We start from the raw sequence: 17,250 nt of genomic DNA on the forward strand, positions 1-17,250 counted from the left end.
TATCTGCCTCCTCCATCACCCCTGGCAGCGTGATCCAAGTGAGAATTTCATCGTTCATTTGTCGGCACTGAGCCTGTACTCGCTGGAGTTTAGAAGAATGAGGGGGGACCTCATTGAAACGTACGGAATAGTGAAAGGCTTGGATAGAGTGAATGTGGAGAGAATGTTTCCACTAGAGGGAGAGTCTATGACTAGAGGTCAGAGTCTCAGAATTAAAGGACAGTCCTTTAGGAAGGAAATGAGAAGGAAGTTATTTAGTCAGAGGGTGGTGAATCTGTGGAATTCTTTGCCACAGAAGGCTGTGGAGGCCAAGCCAGTGGATATTTTTAAGGCAGAGATACTGTGGATATTGATTAGTACAGGTTTCAGGGGTTATGGGGAGAAGGCAGGAGAATGGGATTAGGGGGAAGAGGTAGATGAGCCATGATAGAATGTTGGAGTAGACTTGATGGGCCGATGGGCCGAATGGCCTAATTCTTCTCCTATTACTTATGACCTTCATTTTCAGGACATATGATGATAAAACACCTGACTCCTGGCAGGCACCCAACACCGTCAGTTCTTTGCGTAGGAACTGAACTGCAGATGCCGGATTATGCCAAAGATAGACACAAAATGCTGGAGTAACTCAGCGGAACAGGCAGCCTGAAAAAGGCTGTCGACCCGAAACGTCACCCATTCCTTCTCTCCGGTGATGCTACCTGTCCTGCTCAGTCACTCCAGCATTTTGCCTAACCACCTTTCTTTACTGTGTCTGCACTATAATAACATTTAAAAGACATTTGGACAGGTACACGGATAGGACAGGTTTGGAGGGCCTCTTTCCTCAGATGCTGCCTGATCTGCTGAGTGTTTCCAGTATTTTCTGGTTTTTTTTGCAAATTTCCAGCATTTGCAGTTTTCTTTTTTCGTGTTTTATTTCCAGAAGGATGCATTTGAAAGCTGCTTGAATGTATGTTAGAGAAAGGATTAAGGGGAAATGTTGATGAGCATGAACATAAATACTGTCAAGAGCCAATTGGGTGAGTCGTAGAATGATACAGCGTGGAAAGGCCTTTCAGCCCAACTTGCCCAACATGTCCCAGCTACACTAGTCCCACCTGCTTGCATTTGGTCCATATCCCACCAAACCAGTCCGATCCATGTGCATGTCTAACTGCTTTTGATATGTTGAGATAGTCGCTACCTCAACTACCTCCTCTGGCAACTCATTCCATATATCCACCACCGTTTGAGTGAAAAGGTTATTTTCCCCTTCACAAACCTATGCTCTCTGGTCCTCGATTCCCCTACTCTGGGCAAGAGACTCTGTGCACAGGGCCGTCTTAGCGCATGGGCTCGCTGGACAGTTACCCGGGGCCCCACGAGCATAGGGACCCCATGCTAATCTATGTATTGTAGAATGTTATTGTAGAACATGAAAACGGACAAGAACATCGCAAGTGCATGACGCCATAATTGATTCGGCATAAAGAAACTGGAAGTGTAGGGGCCCCAGTGCACTGCTTTGCCCGGGGGCCTATAAAGCTGTTAAGACGGCCCTGTCTGTGCATCTAACCGATCGATTCCTCTCATGATCTTATACAATATTAGATCACCCCTCATCTGCCTGCTCTCCAAGGAATAGAGTCCCAGCCTACTCATCCTCTCCCTATAGCTCAGACCCTCCTGGCAACATCCTTATAAATCTAAGATAGATGCAAAATACTGGAGTAACTCAGTGGGACAGATAGAATCTCTGGATAGAAGGAATGGGTAACGTTTTGGGTCGAGACCCCTCTTCAGACTGACTTCTCTTCTTTGCACCCTTTCGAGATTGACACCACCGCTGCCTGGATAATCTGCCAATTTGTGTGTGCAGTAAACTTGGCAATAATCCTAAACATGACATAGTATTTGTTACTGGTTGCATTCAACCCAGTCCCCAATTCGCTGTCATTGGGAGCAATGTAGACTAGTCTTGGCGCGGGGTCGACTGGGAGGTGTAGTTCCAGTTGCGGTTGGAGCCGCTGGAGCCCGCGGTGGGAAGGACTACAAAGACCGGCGTGCTTTGCGGGTACTTTGCTCGACTCATCCCGACCCGTGGGCGGAGCGGGTCGCAGTCAAGGCAGGTGCAGCAGAAGCAGAGGAACGGAGGAGAAGAAGAAGGCTGGTGCTGCTGCCCTGGCTGCAAGATCGTGCCATCAGTACATGCCCCTGCATTGAAGCAAAAGCAACAACAAATAAGCAAAAGCAACAACAAATAAGCAAAAGGAACAATTGCAAAAATGGACAATTCTGGCAAAGAGAAAGAAGCGATGCAGCTGATGGCTGATGCTGAGAAGAAGGTGAAGTCGTCGCATTCATTTCTAGGAGGCTTGTTTGGGTAAGAGAGGCTGATGCTGAGCAATAAACGGGGGAGGGGGCGGGTTATTTACACTGCAAACCGAGCCTTGGGGGTGGGGAGAGGGTTTTATGCAAGCTGGCTTTTATGTTGCATTGCATTTATCAGGGAGGTGATGGGAGGCAATCATCATTTTGCAGAAATGGCAGTACATTTTTTGCACAAAAATGCATTGCATGTTTATTCCCTGTGGCAGAGAGAGAGGGGAGAGGGAGAGGGAGGAGGGGGTGCAGGATGCAAAAGCCGATTACACTGAATAATTCTGCAGATGCAATCTTCTTTGAAAACACTGCAGTGTTTAGTCTGCCATCTTTTTTCTTGTAAATCTTGTATGCCAGAATGATTTAAGGTTGGGAAGAAAAGGTTAGGGTCGGGGATAATTAATGCTTGTCCTTTGGTAATGTGCGCGGATTGCAAGTGTAGAGTGCTGCTGCATGTAGATTAATTGGGAAATTATCTATTCCCTCTGGGGTTGTTTTTGCCCTTTAAGTTGTTGAACAAGAAGAAAGCTCGTTAGCTTAGAGCAAAAAAGAAATATGTATCAAGCTGAGATAGAAGATACTGGCTGACCAGTCACTGATATTGGCCCTTGTCACGTTATCGGTATGGACATGGATTTGGGATCATGAATGGGCAGCCGTAATCACACAAAAATTAATAAATGGGCTCTTAAATATTCTCCAGGGGTATTGACTTTATTCTTTGAAAGATTATTATTGATGTTGGCTGGAGAAATAACTAATCATATTGACTTGCATCTATTCAGATTCTTTTTTTGAGATTTTATTGTAAAAACTGTAACGAATTTGTGAAGGGGGAGATGGATTGTTTTGCTGAACATGGAGCAGTGCAGCACAGGAACAGGCCCTTCAGCCCACAATGTCCTTGATGCCAAGATAAGCTAATTTCATCTGCCGATAAGTGATCCATGTCCCTACATTCCCTGCATAATATCCACATACGTGCCTATCAAAAAGGTTCTTAAATGCCACTATTCTGTCTGTCTCCACCACCACCCCTTTGCGTTTAAGAGGCTTATGGCACGTGGATAGGCAGAGACTGAAGGAATATTTCATCCGTTCTGTGTGCAAAAAAAAAATTGAATGTAATGAATCCACATAAATCCAATTGGAGAACTTTGTGTATCAGTTAGTAGTTAAAAACCTCGGTATGCGTTCTGCACAAATTGGCTAAAAGCCATTCTTTTCTCCTCCTTTGCAGCATTCCTGTGGCATCACTGCCAAGTATTGTCTAGTTCTTCAGCTAAGTGGTTATTGTTTATCTGTGATCTTTATAGGTGAACATCAACAACGTTTTTGGCTGCTGAGGCCATCGCTAACCAGTCCTTTGCTCACCTGATAATTATGCACAAACACACCTTTCCATGGGAAAGGGGTTTTACTTTACCGAATTATAGGCAGGGACAAGGACTCTGTATAGTGAAAGGCCTGGATGTGAAGTGGATGTATCCACTAATGGGACAGTCAAGGACCAGAGGCCATAGCCTCAGAATAAAATGACGTACCTTTAGAAAGGAGATGAGTAGGAAAATTCACCCATTCCTCCTCTCCAGAGATGCTGCCTGTCCCGCTGAGTTACTCCAGCATTTTGTGTTTATCTTTGAGGAATTTCTCTGACTAAAGAAGGTGGTGAATCTGTGGAATTCATTGCCACAGGCTGTGGAGACCAACTCAATGGATATTTTTAAAATGGAGATCGATAGATTCTTGATTAGTAACGGTGTCGGGGATTATGGGAAAAAGGCAGGAGAATGGAGTTGAAGGGAAAAGATAGATCAGCCATGATTAAAACATAGACATAGAAACATAGAAAATAGGTGCAGGAGGAAGCCATTCGGCCCTTCGAGCCAGCACCACCATTCATTGTGATCATGGCTGATCATCCCCTATCAATAACCCGTGCCTGCCTTCTCCCCATATCCCTTGACTCCACTAGCCCCTAGAGCTCTATCTAACTCTCTTAAAGTTGAAATGGCGGAGTCGACTTGATCGGCCAAATGGCCTACTTCTGCTCCTACAACCTATGAACGTATGAAGTTATCACCTTTGTTTAACCAAATTCTAGAAATCCTTCCAATATCTCAGCAGAGGGATTTAATTCAACCAAGCCAGAGATGACACAAGGAACTGGAGATACTGTTTTACAAAACAAAGGACACAAAAAGTGCTGGAGTAACTCAGCTGGTCAGGCATCATCTCTGGAGAACGTGGATAGGTTAAGTTTCAAGTTGTGACCCTTCTTCAGGGGCTCCTGACCCGAAATCCCACCAATCCATGTTTTCTGAAGAAGGGTTTTGGCCCGAAACTTTGCCTATTTCCTTCGCTCCATAGATGCTGCCGTGCCTGCTGAGTTTCTCCAGCATTTTTGTCCACCTTCGATTTTCCAGAGATGCTGCCTGATGAACTGAGTTATTGCTTAAGAAAGAACTGCAAATGCTGGAAAAATCGAAGGTAGACAAAAAATGCTGGAGAAACTCAGCAGGTGAGGCAGCATTTAAGTTCCTCGCCCCCTGAGTTTCTCCAGCATTTTTTGTCTACTGAATTATTGCAGGACTTTGTCTTTTTTTCTCCAAGAATTATACTTTGGACTTTTCTGTCTGTTGATCTTGGTTACTAATTAGATGAATTTTCGCATTTGGCATTGGAGAATTAACAGGGACAGGTAAAATACTTTATTTATAATTTATGCCTCAAAAGTTTGCTTGAATTTAAATCACAAATGTATTGCTTCATTGGGATCTATAGCTGTCATTTGCCTCCTGATAAACTCAAATCCATGAGCTGGTACATAAAATGTTGTTATCAGCATGTAAAATGGGGAAACTGTGTACTTGTTCCATTAGCATCCAGTCTTTGTGTTAGATATATGCTATGGAGCCTTAAGATTGCATCTTACATCAATGTTTAACCTAACTTATCTTAACACTCTGATCAAGGATTTTTATCACAATGCTGTAATGTTCTTGCTGGTGAAAAGAGACAAGTTATTAACAAAAGATCAGGCACAAAATGCTGGAGTAACTCAGCAGGTCGGGCAGCATCTCTGGAGAGAAGGATTCAGATTCAGATTAAAACTTTATTGTTGTTGTGCAGTGTACAGTACAGAGGCAACGAAATGCAGTTAGCATCTCCCTAGAAGAGCGACATAGAATATGAGCAATAAGCAATAGGTGAGGTTTCGGGTCGAGACCCTTCTTCAGACTGAGAGTCAGGGGAGAGAGAATCGAGGTATGCAAAAGGTTCAACCAGAGCCGGTACCGATGTCCAAGGAAAGGTTGAGCCCACTATGGTCCATTGTTGGCTGCGGGAGAGCCTCTTTGGGCCTTTTATATCCATCTTCGGTGTAAACCAGCATCTGCAGTTCCTTCCTACCCAAGTAAAAACAAAATACCAAATGTGGAAAGAAATCGCCCAAGATTCACGAAGCATAACCGGCACACCCCTGAGCTCTTCTGCACTGAGCATCTTCTGCACTGAAACATAGATTGTATTAATTCCGCCCACAGATGCCTCCTCTTCTTAATATGAACTTGAGATTCATTTTAGCAATGAATAAGCTCCCATCAATGAATCTTGAGTCTTTGCTGTCCAGCTGTAGTGTTAGAAAAAAAAAATAATGATGCTTTTTGTCTGTGATAGGAAAATGTCCAAGCAAAATGGAAAAGGAAGTAAATAAAGATCTTTATTGATTGACACATTGATGTTGAATATTAATGTATGCCTGTTAGGTAGGCAGCTCAACCAGAGATACTGCGAGTTGGAAAACATAGAATTAGCATGAGCGGGTGATTGATGATTGGTGTGGAGCCGGTGAGCCGAGGGGCCTGTTTCCATGCTGAATCTCTAAACTAAACCAGTGCATTTCTGATATTTTTAGGCTTTAGAGTTACAGTGTGGAAACATGCCCTTCGCCCAATCTGGTCCGCGCCGATCAGCGATCACCCCGTACACTAGTTCCATTCTACATGCTAGGGACAATTTACCCAAGCTAACTAACCCAAGGCCTGTACGACTTTGGAATGTGAGAGGAAACCAGAGCACCCGGAGAAAACCCACACGGTCACAGGGAGAACGCACAAACTCCGTACAGACAGCACCTGTAGTTAGGATCGAACCTTAGATTAGATTAGATCCTTTATTTGTCATTCATACCTTTTGGTCTGAACGAAATGTCGTTGCCTGCAGCCATGCATATAATAATAAACAACAAAACACAATAAACACAAATTAACATCCACCACAGTGAGTTCACCAGGCACCTCCTCACTGTGATGGAGGCAAAAGTCTTAAAGTTACTGTCTCTTCCCTCATTCTCCCTCTGCGCTGAGGCGATATGTTGTTACCCCACCGGGCGATGGTAGTCAGTCCCGCGGCTCAACCGCAGAACCTGGGTCTCTGGTGCTGTAAGGCAGCATCTCCACCGCTCTAAAGCAGCAACTTTACCGCTGCACCACCATGCCGCCCTGAGGACTGCAACTTAGTTGAATGTAATTGGATCTGTTTTCACCGAAAGCTACAGGGGATTGAGCAAGGATTTCCTAAATGGCAAGAGCATTGGATAGCATTCCCAGTCCAGAGTCTGTTTGGGTTAGTTCACGTATGCTGTATGTGGGATTGTGCAAGGGGAGGTCTTGGGTGAAAAATTAATGGTATAACGGAAAGGTGAGATCAGGAAAGAATCGATGGATTTGTGGGTATTTTTTTAATATATATATATATTTCATTTCAGAGGAAACGCAAGAGTTGAAGAAGCATGCGAAATGTTTGCGAGAGCTGCAAACATGTTCAAGATGGCCAAAAACTGGACTGGTGAGTTGCATATTCAAACCTGGGTTGTGGTTTACTGATTGAGCTAACTAGTGTCGTTGATCAAATCAGTGGGACAGGCAGCATCTCAGGATAGAAGGAATGGGTGATGTTTTGGGTCGAGACCCTTCTTCAGACTGAAGCATCACCTTTTCACTTAAAATGGCAATGACTGCGTTTGTAGAAAGATTGAAAAGACTAGGCTTGTATTCACTGGAGTTTAGTAGGATGAGGGGGGATCTTATAGAAACATATAACATTGTAAAAGGACTGAACAAGCTAGATGCAGGAAAAATGTTCCCAATGTTGGGCGAGTCCAGAACCAGGGGCCACAGTCTTAGAATAAAGGGGAGACCATTTAACACTGAGGTGAGAAAAAACTTTTTCACCCAGAGAGTTGTGAATTTGTAGAATTCCCTGCCACAGAGGGCAGTGGAGGCCAAATCACTGGATGGATTTAAGAAAGAGTTAGATAGGGTTCTAGGGGCTAATGGAATCAAGGGATATGGGGAGAAGGCAGGCACGGGTTATTGATTGGGGACGATAATAATAATAATAATAATAATACATTTTATTTATGGGCACCTTTCAAGAGTCTCAAGGACACCTTACAAAAATTTAGCAAGTAGAGGAAAAACATGTAAGGGGAATGAAATAAATAGTAGAGACATGACTAGTACACAAATTAAAGACAGAATTCAATTCAAAACACAATATGAGGCAATTCAAGCACAGATGAAAAGGGAGGGGGACGTGGGGCTAAGGATAGGCAGAGGTGAAGAGATGGGTCTTGAGGCGGGACTGGAAGATGGTGAGGGACACGGAATTGCGGATCAGTTGGGGGAGGGAGTTCCAGAGCCTGGGAGCTGCCCTGGAGAAGGCTCTGTCCCCAAAACTGCGATCAGCCATGATCACAATGAATGGCGGTGCTGGCTCGAAGGGCCGAAAGGCCTCCTCCTGCACCTATTTTCTATGTTTCTATGTATACATTTTCATTTTGATGCTGGGTTTTCTCATATCTTATTCAGTTTAATTTGGAAGAACAGCATGGAAACAGCCCTTTATGCCCACCGAGTCCACGCTGACCACTCATTCACCCTAGTTCCATGTTATCCCAGTTTCTCATCCACTCCCTATATGCTGGGGACAATATACAGAGGCCAGTTAACCTACAAACCCGCATGTCTTTGAGATGTGGGTGGAAACCAGAGCGATCACAGGGAGAACATGCAAACTCCACACAGACAACACCCGAGGTGGAGATCGAACCCTGGTCTCTGGCGTTGTGAAACACCAGCTGGACCTGTACCAGCTGCGCCGCTTTGCCACCCGTGAGGAATCCAGAGAGGCCGCTGAAGAAATCTTTCCTGTGATGTGCATTTTCTTGCAATAACACAAAAAAACATTTTAAAATGACTCGGCGGGACAGGCATCATCTCTGGAGAGAAGGAAGGGGTGACGTTTGGGGTCGAGAACCTTCTTTAGAGTCAAGTAAGCTCAGCAGACTTCACCAGTGCAAGTATTTGTTTGCAAAAATGATTTTATTTTTCAGTGGGTCATCTCCAGATCTGCCATACAATTAAATACGACAGCCTGTTGCTGCACCATTGCCTGCGAGGCAGGCTGCAGACAAATCCCGTGTCTTTGCTGTCTACTCGAACTATGCACGTTCACATTGACAGCTGCCTGTAGTGTAGTCAAAATGCACCCTAGTGCTTCCGGCATTTCATACGTACCTCGAGCAACTCTCTTCTTCCATTTTCAAGGTTCACCTCTCAATGTATTCTGACTGTTTACATTGTTAGAGGTTATTGTTGATTACAGTGTGAACTTCAAGTCATCCCTTGTCCAGTATTTTTAACTTGCAAGTGAACCATCCATTCAACAGCATGAGAGCAGTCCTGACCTGTCATCTACCTCAGTGGAGACCCTCTAACAATTTTTAATAAGATTTTACTGGACTCTACCTTAAATGTTATTCCCTTTATCCTGTATTTGTACACTGTGGACGGCTTGATTAGAAACATAGAAACATAGAAATTAGGTGCAGGAGTAGGCCATTCGGCCCTTCGAGCCTGCACCGCCATTCAATATGATCATGGCTGATCATCCAACTCAGTATCCCGTACCTGCCTTCTCTCCATATCCCCCTGATCCCCTTAGCCACAAGGGCCACATCTAACTCCCTCTTAAATATAGTCAATGAACTGGCCTCAACTACCCTCTGTGGCAGAGAGTTCCAGAGATTCACCACTCTCTGTGTGAAAAAAGTTCTTCTCATCTCGGTTTTAAAGGATTTCCCCCTTATCCTTAAGCTGTGACCCCTTGTCCTGGACTTCCCTAACATCGGGAACAATCTTCCTGCATCTAGCCTGTCCAACCCCTTAAGAATTTTGTAAGTTTCTATAAGATCCCCTCTCAATCTCCTAAATTCTAGAGAGTATAAACCAAGTCTATCCAGTCTTTCTTCATTGATTGTAATCTTGCATTGTCTTTCTGCCGAATGAAGAAGGGTTTCGGCCCGAAATGTTGCCTATCTCCTTCGCTCCATAGATGCTGCTGCACCCACTGAGTTTCTCCAGCATTTTTGTGTACCTTAGTCTTTCCGCCGACTGGATAATATGCAACAAAAAAAGCTTTTCACTGTACCATGGTACACGTGGCATTAAACTAAACTAATCTAAACTATCCGGCATGTCGAAGGTTGATTTATTATGAAGTAGGAATTTTATAGCATTTTGGTTCTTTCAGGCAGACAGTGGAATAGATTAAATACAGATAATGTGGATTTACTTTAGAGATGCGTGAATATAAATCTTCAGTTAAAAGATTGTTTTAAACCCCAGGATATGGATGGAAAAGATTAGAGGATTAAGAATGACGTAGGTAGCTTTTTGGATTGTTTGGAAGGCAATGTTTAGTTACTATCCTAGTTAAATATTCAAATAGTCGTGCCTTTTAAAAAAAATAATTGTAGTTGGAGTAGTTTTCGTTCAAAGCAGTACGATCATTCGGCCCATCAAATCTACTCAGCCATTCATTCATGGCTGATGTATCTCTCCCTCCTAATCCCATTCTCCTGCTGTCTCCCTGAAAGAGTTAGTTATTAATTGATTGTTGTCACATTTAAGCTTTCCTGTTGTAAAAGGCCAATTGTAATGCATGATGAGATTTGGACAACTTCCATCGTGACAAGGGTTTTTTTAACTTAAGGTGAAAGGTTTGTAGCTCTCTTGCAAGGTTTTTTATGTGTTGAAGAGGTTAATCAGATAAGAAGGGGTCCAGAGGATGCCATTGGGGTAACTGGCTTTTGGCAAAGAGTGAAAAACCACTCCATATTTGGAGGCGGATGATGGTTTTTGTACATTACATCATGCAATTGGTTTTATTTCTGTACGTATATAAACTCGCGTTTTCTAGTATGTCTTTGTGTGTGCTGCTGGAGATTCGGACGTGAAACTGTTGCCTCTGGGTCTCTAGGTCCACACCCATCAGACGTTAAATTAATGCTTTGTATGGTCTTAAGAATTTGTACTTTGTCTATCTTTTAAGTGAACTTTTTCATCCCCATAACCTCTGACACCTGTACTAATCAGGAATCTATCTATCTCTGCCTTAAAGTTGGAACTGCAGATGCTGGTTTACAACGAAGCAGGGTCTCAACCCGAAACGTCACCCATTCCTTCTCTCCAGAGATGCTGCCTGTCCCGCTGAGTTACTTCAGCATTTTTGCCTACAATCATACATAAATTGGGTTTAATTTGTGTTTCAAAACCAGGCGAACTGAAGGAATAGAAAATGGATTTATATTGTAAAATAGTGTGTTGTATTGGGTAATAATACAATTCTGTTGGGAATTTCAGGAAAAGCAGAATTACATTGAAAATTATCCAGATTTTAGCTTGGACAAACTTGGATTGTTTTCTCTGAAACGTCATTGGGCGAGTGGGGACCTGATAAAAGGGTATAAAATGATGAAAAAGGCATAGATAGGGTAGGGAGGGTTTTCCCAGGGTTGAAAATGTGTCCCTGGTTATGGGGGAAAGGCAAGAGAATGGGGTTGAGAGGGAAATATAGATCGGCCATGATTGAATGGCGGAGTAGATATGACGGCCTAATTCTGCTCCTAGAACTTATGAAATGTCAAATGAGGGATTGGTTATACAGGCATTTGGATGGGCAAAGGCTGTTTGGGGATAGTCAGCATGGTTTTGTACGTGGGAGGTCGTGTCTCACAAATCTGATTGATTTTTTTGAAGACATGACCAATAGGTTGATGAGGGCAGAGCTGTAGATGCTGTGTACATGGATTTCAGTAAGGTAGTCGACAAGGTTCCGCATGCTAGGCTGGTCCAGAAGGTTAGATCTCATGGGATCCAAGGAGAGATAGCTGAATGGATAGCAAATTGGCTTCATGGAAGGAAGCAGAGGGTGATGGTGGAAGGTTGCATCTCAGACTGGATGCCTGTGACTAGTGGTGTGCCTCAGGGTTCGGTGCTGGGCCCGGTACAGATCTACATCAATGATTTGGATGAGAACATACAGAGCAAGATTAGCAAGTTTGCTGATGATACAAAAGTGAGTGGTTTTATAGATAGTGAGGATAATTGTGAAAAATTGCAGCAGGATCTGTATCGATTGGCCAGGTGGGTGGAGGAATGGTTGATGGAGTTTAATACAGAGAAGTCTGAGTTGTTACATTTTGGGACGTCGAACGAGGGCAGGACCTACACGGTAAATGTTAGGCCTCTGGGTAGTGTTGCAGAGGGATCGAGGAGTATAGGTGCATGGTTCCTTGAAGGTCGAGTTGCAGGTAGATAAGATGGTCAAAAAGGCTTTTGGCACTTTGGCCTTCATCAGTCAGAGTATTGCGTATAGAAGTTAGGAGGTCATGTTGCAGTTGTATAAGACGTTGGTGAGACCACATTTAGAATATTGTGTTCAGTTCTGGGCACCATGTTTTGGAAAGATATTGTCAACCTTGAAAGGGTTCAGAAAAGATTTATGAGGATTTTGCCAGGTGTGAGCTATAGGGAGAGGTTGAGTAGGCTGGATCTCTATTCCATGGAGCACAGGAGGATGAGGGGAAATCTTATTGAGGTGTACAAAATCATGTGAGGAATTGATTGGGTAGATGCATAGAGTCTGTTGCCCAGAGTCGGGGATCGAGGACCAGAGGACATAGATTCAAGGTGAAGGGGAAAAGATTTAATAGGAATAAACACAGAGGGTGGTGAGTGTATGGAACAAGCTGCCAGAGGAGGTAGTTGAGGCTGGGACTAACCCATCGTTTAAGAAACAGTTAGACAGGTACATGGATAGGACAAATTTGGAGAGATATGGACCAAGCGCAGGCAAGTGGGACTAGTGTAGTTGGGAGATTGTTTGCCGGTGTGGGCGAGTTGGGCCGAAGGGCCTGTTTCCACACTGTATCACTCTTGGACTCTACGACTAGCATCAAGAGAGTCTTATTGTTATATGTCCCGAAACTGAACAAATGGGGCATAGCTTTAAGGTGAGATGAGCATAGTTTAAAGGAGATGTGCAGGCTAAGTTAAATTAGCTCAGAATTAAAGGCCATTCTTTTTGGAAGGAGGAGTTTCTTCAGTCTGAGGGTGGTGAATCTGTAGAATTCTTTGCCACAGAGGCTGTGGATACCATCCGTGGATATATTTAAGGCAGAGATAGATAGATTCTTGATTAGTACGGGTGTCCGAGGTTACGGGGAGAAGGCAGGAGAATGGGGTTAGGAGGGAGAGATAGATCAGCCATGATTGAATGGCGGAGTAGACTTGATGGGCCGAATGGCCTAATTCTGTTCCTATCACTTGTGATCTTATGAAGTTTTTACACAGGGAATGGTGGGTGTCTAAAATGGGGCGATGGTGGAGGTGGATATGACACTGGCATTTAAGAAGCTTTTAGGTAGGCACACGGATGCAAAGGAATATGTGCAGGCAAGATTAGTTGAACCTGACATCATGTTCAGCACAAACATTGTGGGCTGAAGGGCCTGTTCCTGTGCTATGCTGTTCCATGCTCTATTCCAATGTCAGTGAGAATTACATGAATCATGACCAGAGGCACAATATCGTCACTGACTTTTGACGTCCGTGTCCAAAATCCAATGTTGTTAAACATAGATAAGCTGCACTCAATATTTTTACATAGACAAGCTGCACTCAATATTTTTGATTAAGTATTGATCCTAATCTAATTAGTTGATACTTTTCTGCAGTCTCTTGACACCAGCTTTGCTTGCAGCTAGCTGATACGTGAAGATAGACAGGGCAGAATATCTCAGTAGGGCAGGCAGCATCTCCGGAGAAAATAAATAGGTGACGTTTCGGGTCAGGACCCTTCTTCAGGCATTGACCTATCCCGAACACAGACACAGTCCCGACCCAAAATGTCACCCTATCCATTTTATTTAGAAATGCTGTCTGATCTGCTGTTACTCCAGCATTTAGTGTTTCTGTTTGGTGTAAACCAACATGTGCCGTTCATTTTTATTATACTAGACTGAGTGGGACCCGTTGGGTCCTGTTCCCCCAACGCAATATTCCACCACTCACCCATAGCCCCCAACTGTGCAGGCGTGGCTGACGGGATCCCATTGTGATGCGCCTGATCTCGGCCTCACCCGTTCCACTCCCTTCCCCATTCCCCTTGACGTAGAACATGGAGGGGGGAGGGGTTGATGCAGGGGCTGTCTGGGGGGAGAACATGGAGGGGGGAGGGGGGGAGCGATGCAGGGGGGTGTTCTGGGGGGAGCGGGGTGGGGAGGGGTGGCTTGAAGCGGGGCCTGACGGGGGGGGAGGGCTTGCAGCAGGGGGGGTGTCCTGGAGCCAGCGGAGGTTGTCGGGGGGGGGGGGGGTGTTAGGCTGTCCGGGGGGGGGGGGGGGGTGGGGTGGGGAAGAGGCCCACTTTTCCCGCCCACCTGTCCCCGCACCGGCTCCAAACACAGCCCATGGCCCGGGAGGTCAGAAATGGAAAATAGAAGCAAACTTACCCAATGCCCAAAGGCATTCTTGCCATAGAGGGAGTACATTGAGGGTTAACCAGACTGATTCCTGGGATGTCACGACTTTCATATGAAGAAAGACTGGATAGACTCGGCTTGTACTCGCTAGAATTTAGAAGACTGAGGGGGGGATCTTATAGAATCTTTATTTCTATGTTTCCCTCTCCACGCCCCTCTCCCTCTCCCCCACCCACCCATCCTCTCTCCCCCCACTCCCTTTCACTCTCTACCCCCCCCCTTCCCTACCCCCTGCCCCTTCCCCCTACCCCCTCTGTCCCTCTTCCACCACTCCCCCCTCCCCCTTCTACCACTCCCCCCACCCCCCCACCATCCCCCCCCCCCCCCTCCTTCACCTCCCTCCCCCCACCCTCTCTCCCCCTCCCTCCCCCCCCCCTCCATCCCCCCCCCCCTCCCCCACATCTCTCTCCCCCATCCCATCTCCCCTCTCCACCCCCTACCCCGCTCTCCTTTCCCTCCCAAATCTGTCCCGTTTCCTCCCTCCTCCTCCTCCCCTCCCTCCCCTCTTCCCACCCCCCCTCCCCCCACCTGTGTGTTTGGGGGTGGTTAATGTGAATGTGTGATGCCACAGCCCCCCCCCCCCCCCCCAAATGGCGTTGGGGAAAACAGACCCAACGGGTCTGCACTTGGTCTAGTTTAATCTATTTTCCAGTAACAGTTTTATTTCACTCATAAAAGCATGTAGATCCAAACGTCTGTTCGCACTGCCTGTTGAGATTCCTGCTACGTGACCAGCTGCATTTGTCTCAATCAATAGATCCTGCGACTAGTGGTGAGCCTCAGGGTTCGGTGCTGCGCCCATTGCTGTTTGCCATCTATATACATGAATTGGATGAGAATGCACATGGCATGGTTTGCAGATGACCCAAAATATTGATGGTTTTGTGGATAGTGAAGAGGGTTGTCAAACATTTCAGCAGGATTGTCCATGGTGGTCTGGTGCTGAGGTAGAGGTCTTGCAAGGTGGTTCACGTGTGGAGGTACAATTCTCATGTTTCTGTACCAACTTCCCGATGGTGGCAGTGAGAAGAGAGCATGGCCAGTGGGTGGTGTGGGGATGATATTAGCTGCTTTCCAGAGGCAGTATTTCCTGTTGGTCCCATTGTGCAATCTGGCACTTTTTACAGCCTCCCATGTTGTATGGTCACAAGTGGTAGTAGTAGAATTAGGGCATTCGGCCCATCAAGTCTACTCCGCCATTCAATCATGGCTGATCTATCTCTCCCTCCTAACCCCATTTCTCCTGCCTTCTCCCTGTAATCTCTGACACTTGTACTAATCAAGAATCTATCTCTGCCTTAAAATATCCACAAACTAGGCCTCTACAGCCTTCTGTGGCTAAGAATTCCACAGATTCACCTCCCTCTGACTTCTCATCTCCTTCCTAAATTAACGTCCTTTAATTCTGAGGCTATGATCCCTAGTCCTAGACTCTCCCACGAGTGGAAACGCCCTCTCTACATCCACTCTATCCAAGCGTTTCACTACTCTGTACGTTTCAATGAGGTCCCCCTACGTTCTTCTAAACTCCAGCGACCACAGGCCCAGTGCCGGCAAACGCTCATACTTGGGAATTTGGTTTCCAGACCAGTCTGTGGCGCAACCGGCCAGCATTCACTCCGCCATATATACGTGTAGAGGTTTGGCAGAGTATTTGGTGGCATCCTGGATCTCCTCAAACCTAGGAGGTAGCCGAGGCATTGCGGAGCTTTTTTTCTAACCGCGACAATGTGCTGGGCCAGTGTAGATCATCAGAGATGTGTACACCCTGGACCTTGAAGCTGTTGGCTCTCACCATCACCAATCTGCGCTTAATACAGGTGCACGGTCCCTTGGCTTTCCCTTCCCGAAGTCAACAATCTGTTCTTCAGTCTTGCCAATGTTGAAAGTAATATTGTCCTGGCATCGCTCAAACAGATTATCCCACTCCCTCCATGCTCTGACTCATCATTGCCTTTTAGTCTCTCAATAACAATGATACAGAAACAAAATGTCCCCACGTCCAATGACTAGTCTCATTGGCCTTAACGTATCAATGGACATTAAGTTTTTTGATAAAGTATTCTACAAATGTCAATAGAAAATGTCAATGTCAGGAGAAATTTCTTTCGTCAGAGGGTGGTGAATCTGTGGGATTCTTTGCCACAGAAGGCTGTGGAGGACCAGTCAATGGATATTTTTAAGGCAGAGATAGATAGTTGATTAGTACAGGTGTCAGAGGTTATGGGGAGAAAGCTGGAGAATGGGGCTAGGAGGGAGGGATAGCTCAGCCCTGATGCAATCGCGGAGTAGATGATGGGCAGAGTGGCCTAATTCACTTATGACTTGATAGAAGAGATTGCCAAAGCGAATCTCTTAATTGGCCTCCTGCTGTGAATGGCAGCCTGTGCTTTGTACAGACATTGGCAGCTGTGGGCGGGATGGGTCCATGTAAAGAACTTTATTTTTGCAGATGGTTGTCTTTTGAATTAACCAGCTGCCACCTCTATTCCATAACACCTGAAAAGAATTGCATTTCTGTATGTAATCTTTCTGTCTTGAATAAAATAAATTAAAATATTTATGGTATTTGCTTATTATTTGCTTAGTCAGATTTCCCTAAGTCGGGTCTTCTGTGACCAAGGGCGCCTCTGTAGATGTATTTACATGTATTTGTATGTGTATAAACTTACTTACCTGGCAGGGGAGAGACCGTGATCAAAAAGGGCGATTCTTCCAGGACGAGGCTATCCCACTGCACTTCGGGTTTGCTGACGCCTGCGATGTCACCAAATGCAGGATATGCGACTGCAAAATATGTGGTAGTGGGGGACTGTGTTCAGAGCTAGATTGGGCTCTTAAAGATAGCAGAGTCAGGGGATATGGGGAGAAGGCAGGAACGTGGTACTGATTGTGGATCATCAGCCATGATCCCATTGAATGGCGGTTCTGGCTCGAAGGGCCGAATGGCCTACTCCTGCACCTATTCTTCACACATACTCGCATTGACACTCACACCC

At 45.4% G+C, this 17,250-nt stretch overlaps 1 protein-coding gene and 1 non-coding gene across 2 annotated transcripts in view; both read left to right on the plus strand.

Moving 5' to 3' along the window:
- Positions 1–2,112: 2,112 nt before the first annotated feature.
- The window catches only part of LOC129699301 (beta-soluble NSF attachment protein), a 37,042-nt gene continuing 21,904 nt past the window's right edge, over positions 2,113–17,250 (plus strand). Inside the window, exons 1-2 of the mRNA XM_055638964.1 lie at positions 2,113–2,365; positions 7,133–7,212. Of these exons, the coding sequence (XP_055494939.1) occupies positions 2,268–2,365; positions 7,133–7,212 (178 nt within the window). The 5' untranslated portion in view covers positions 2,113–2,267. The remainder of the gene's footprint in view (positions 2,366–7,132; positions 7,213–17,250) is intronic.
- On the plus strand, positions 16,920–17,091 carry LOC129699916 (U1 spliceosomal RNA). The gene has a single exon (XR_008723955.1). It is a non-coding gene; the product is annotated as a U1 spliceosomal RNA (small nuclear RNA).

Source organism: Leucoraja erinacea, chromosome 8, assembly GCF_028641065.1.
Source record: "Leucoraja erinacea ecotype New England chromosome 8, Leri_hhj_1, whole genome shotgun sequence".
Taxonomy (NCBI): Eukaryota; Metazoa; Chordata; class Chondrichthyes; order Rajiformes; family Rajidae; genus Leucoraja; species Leucoraja erinaceus.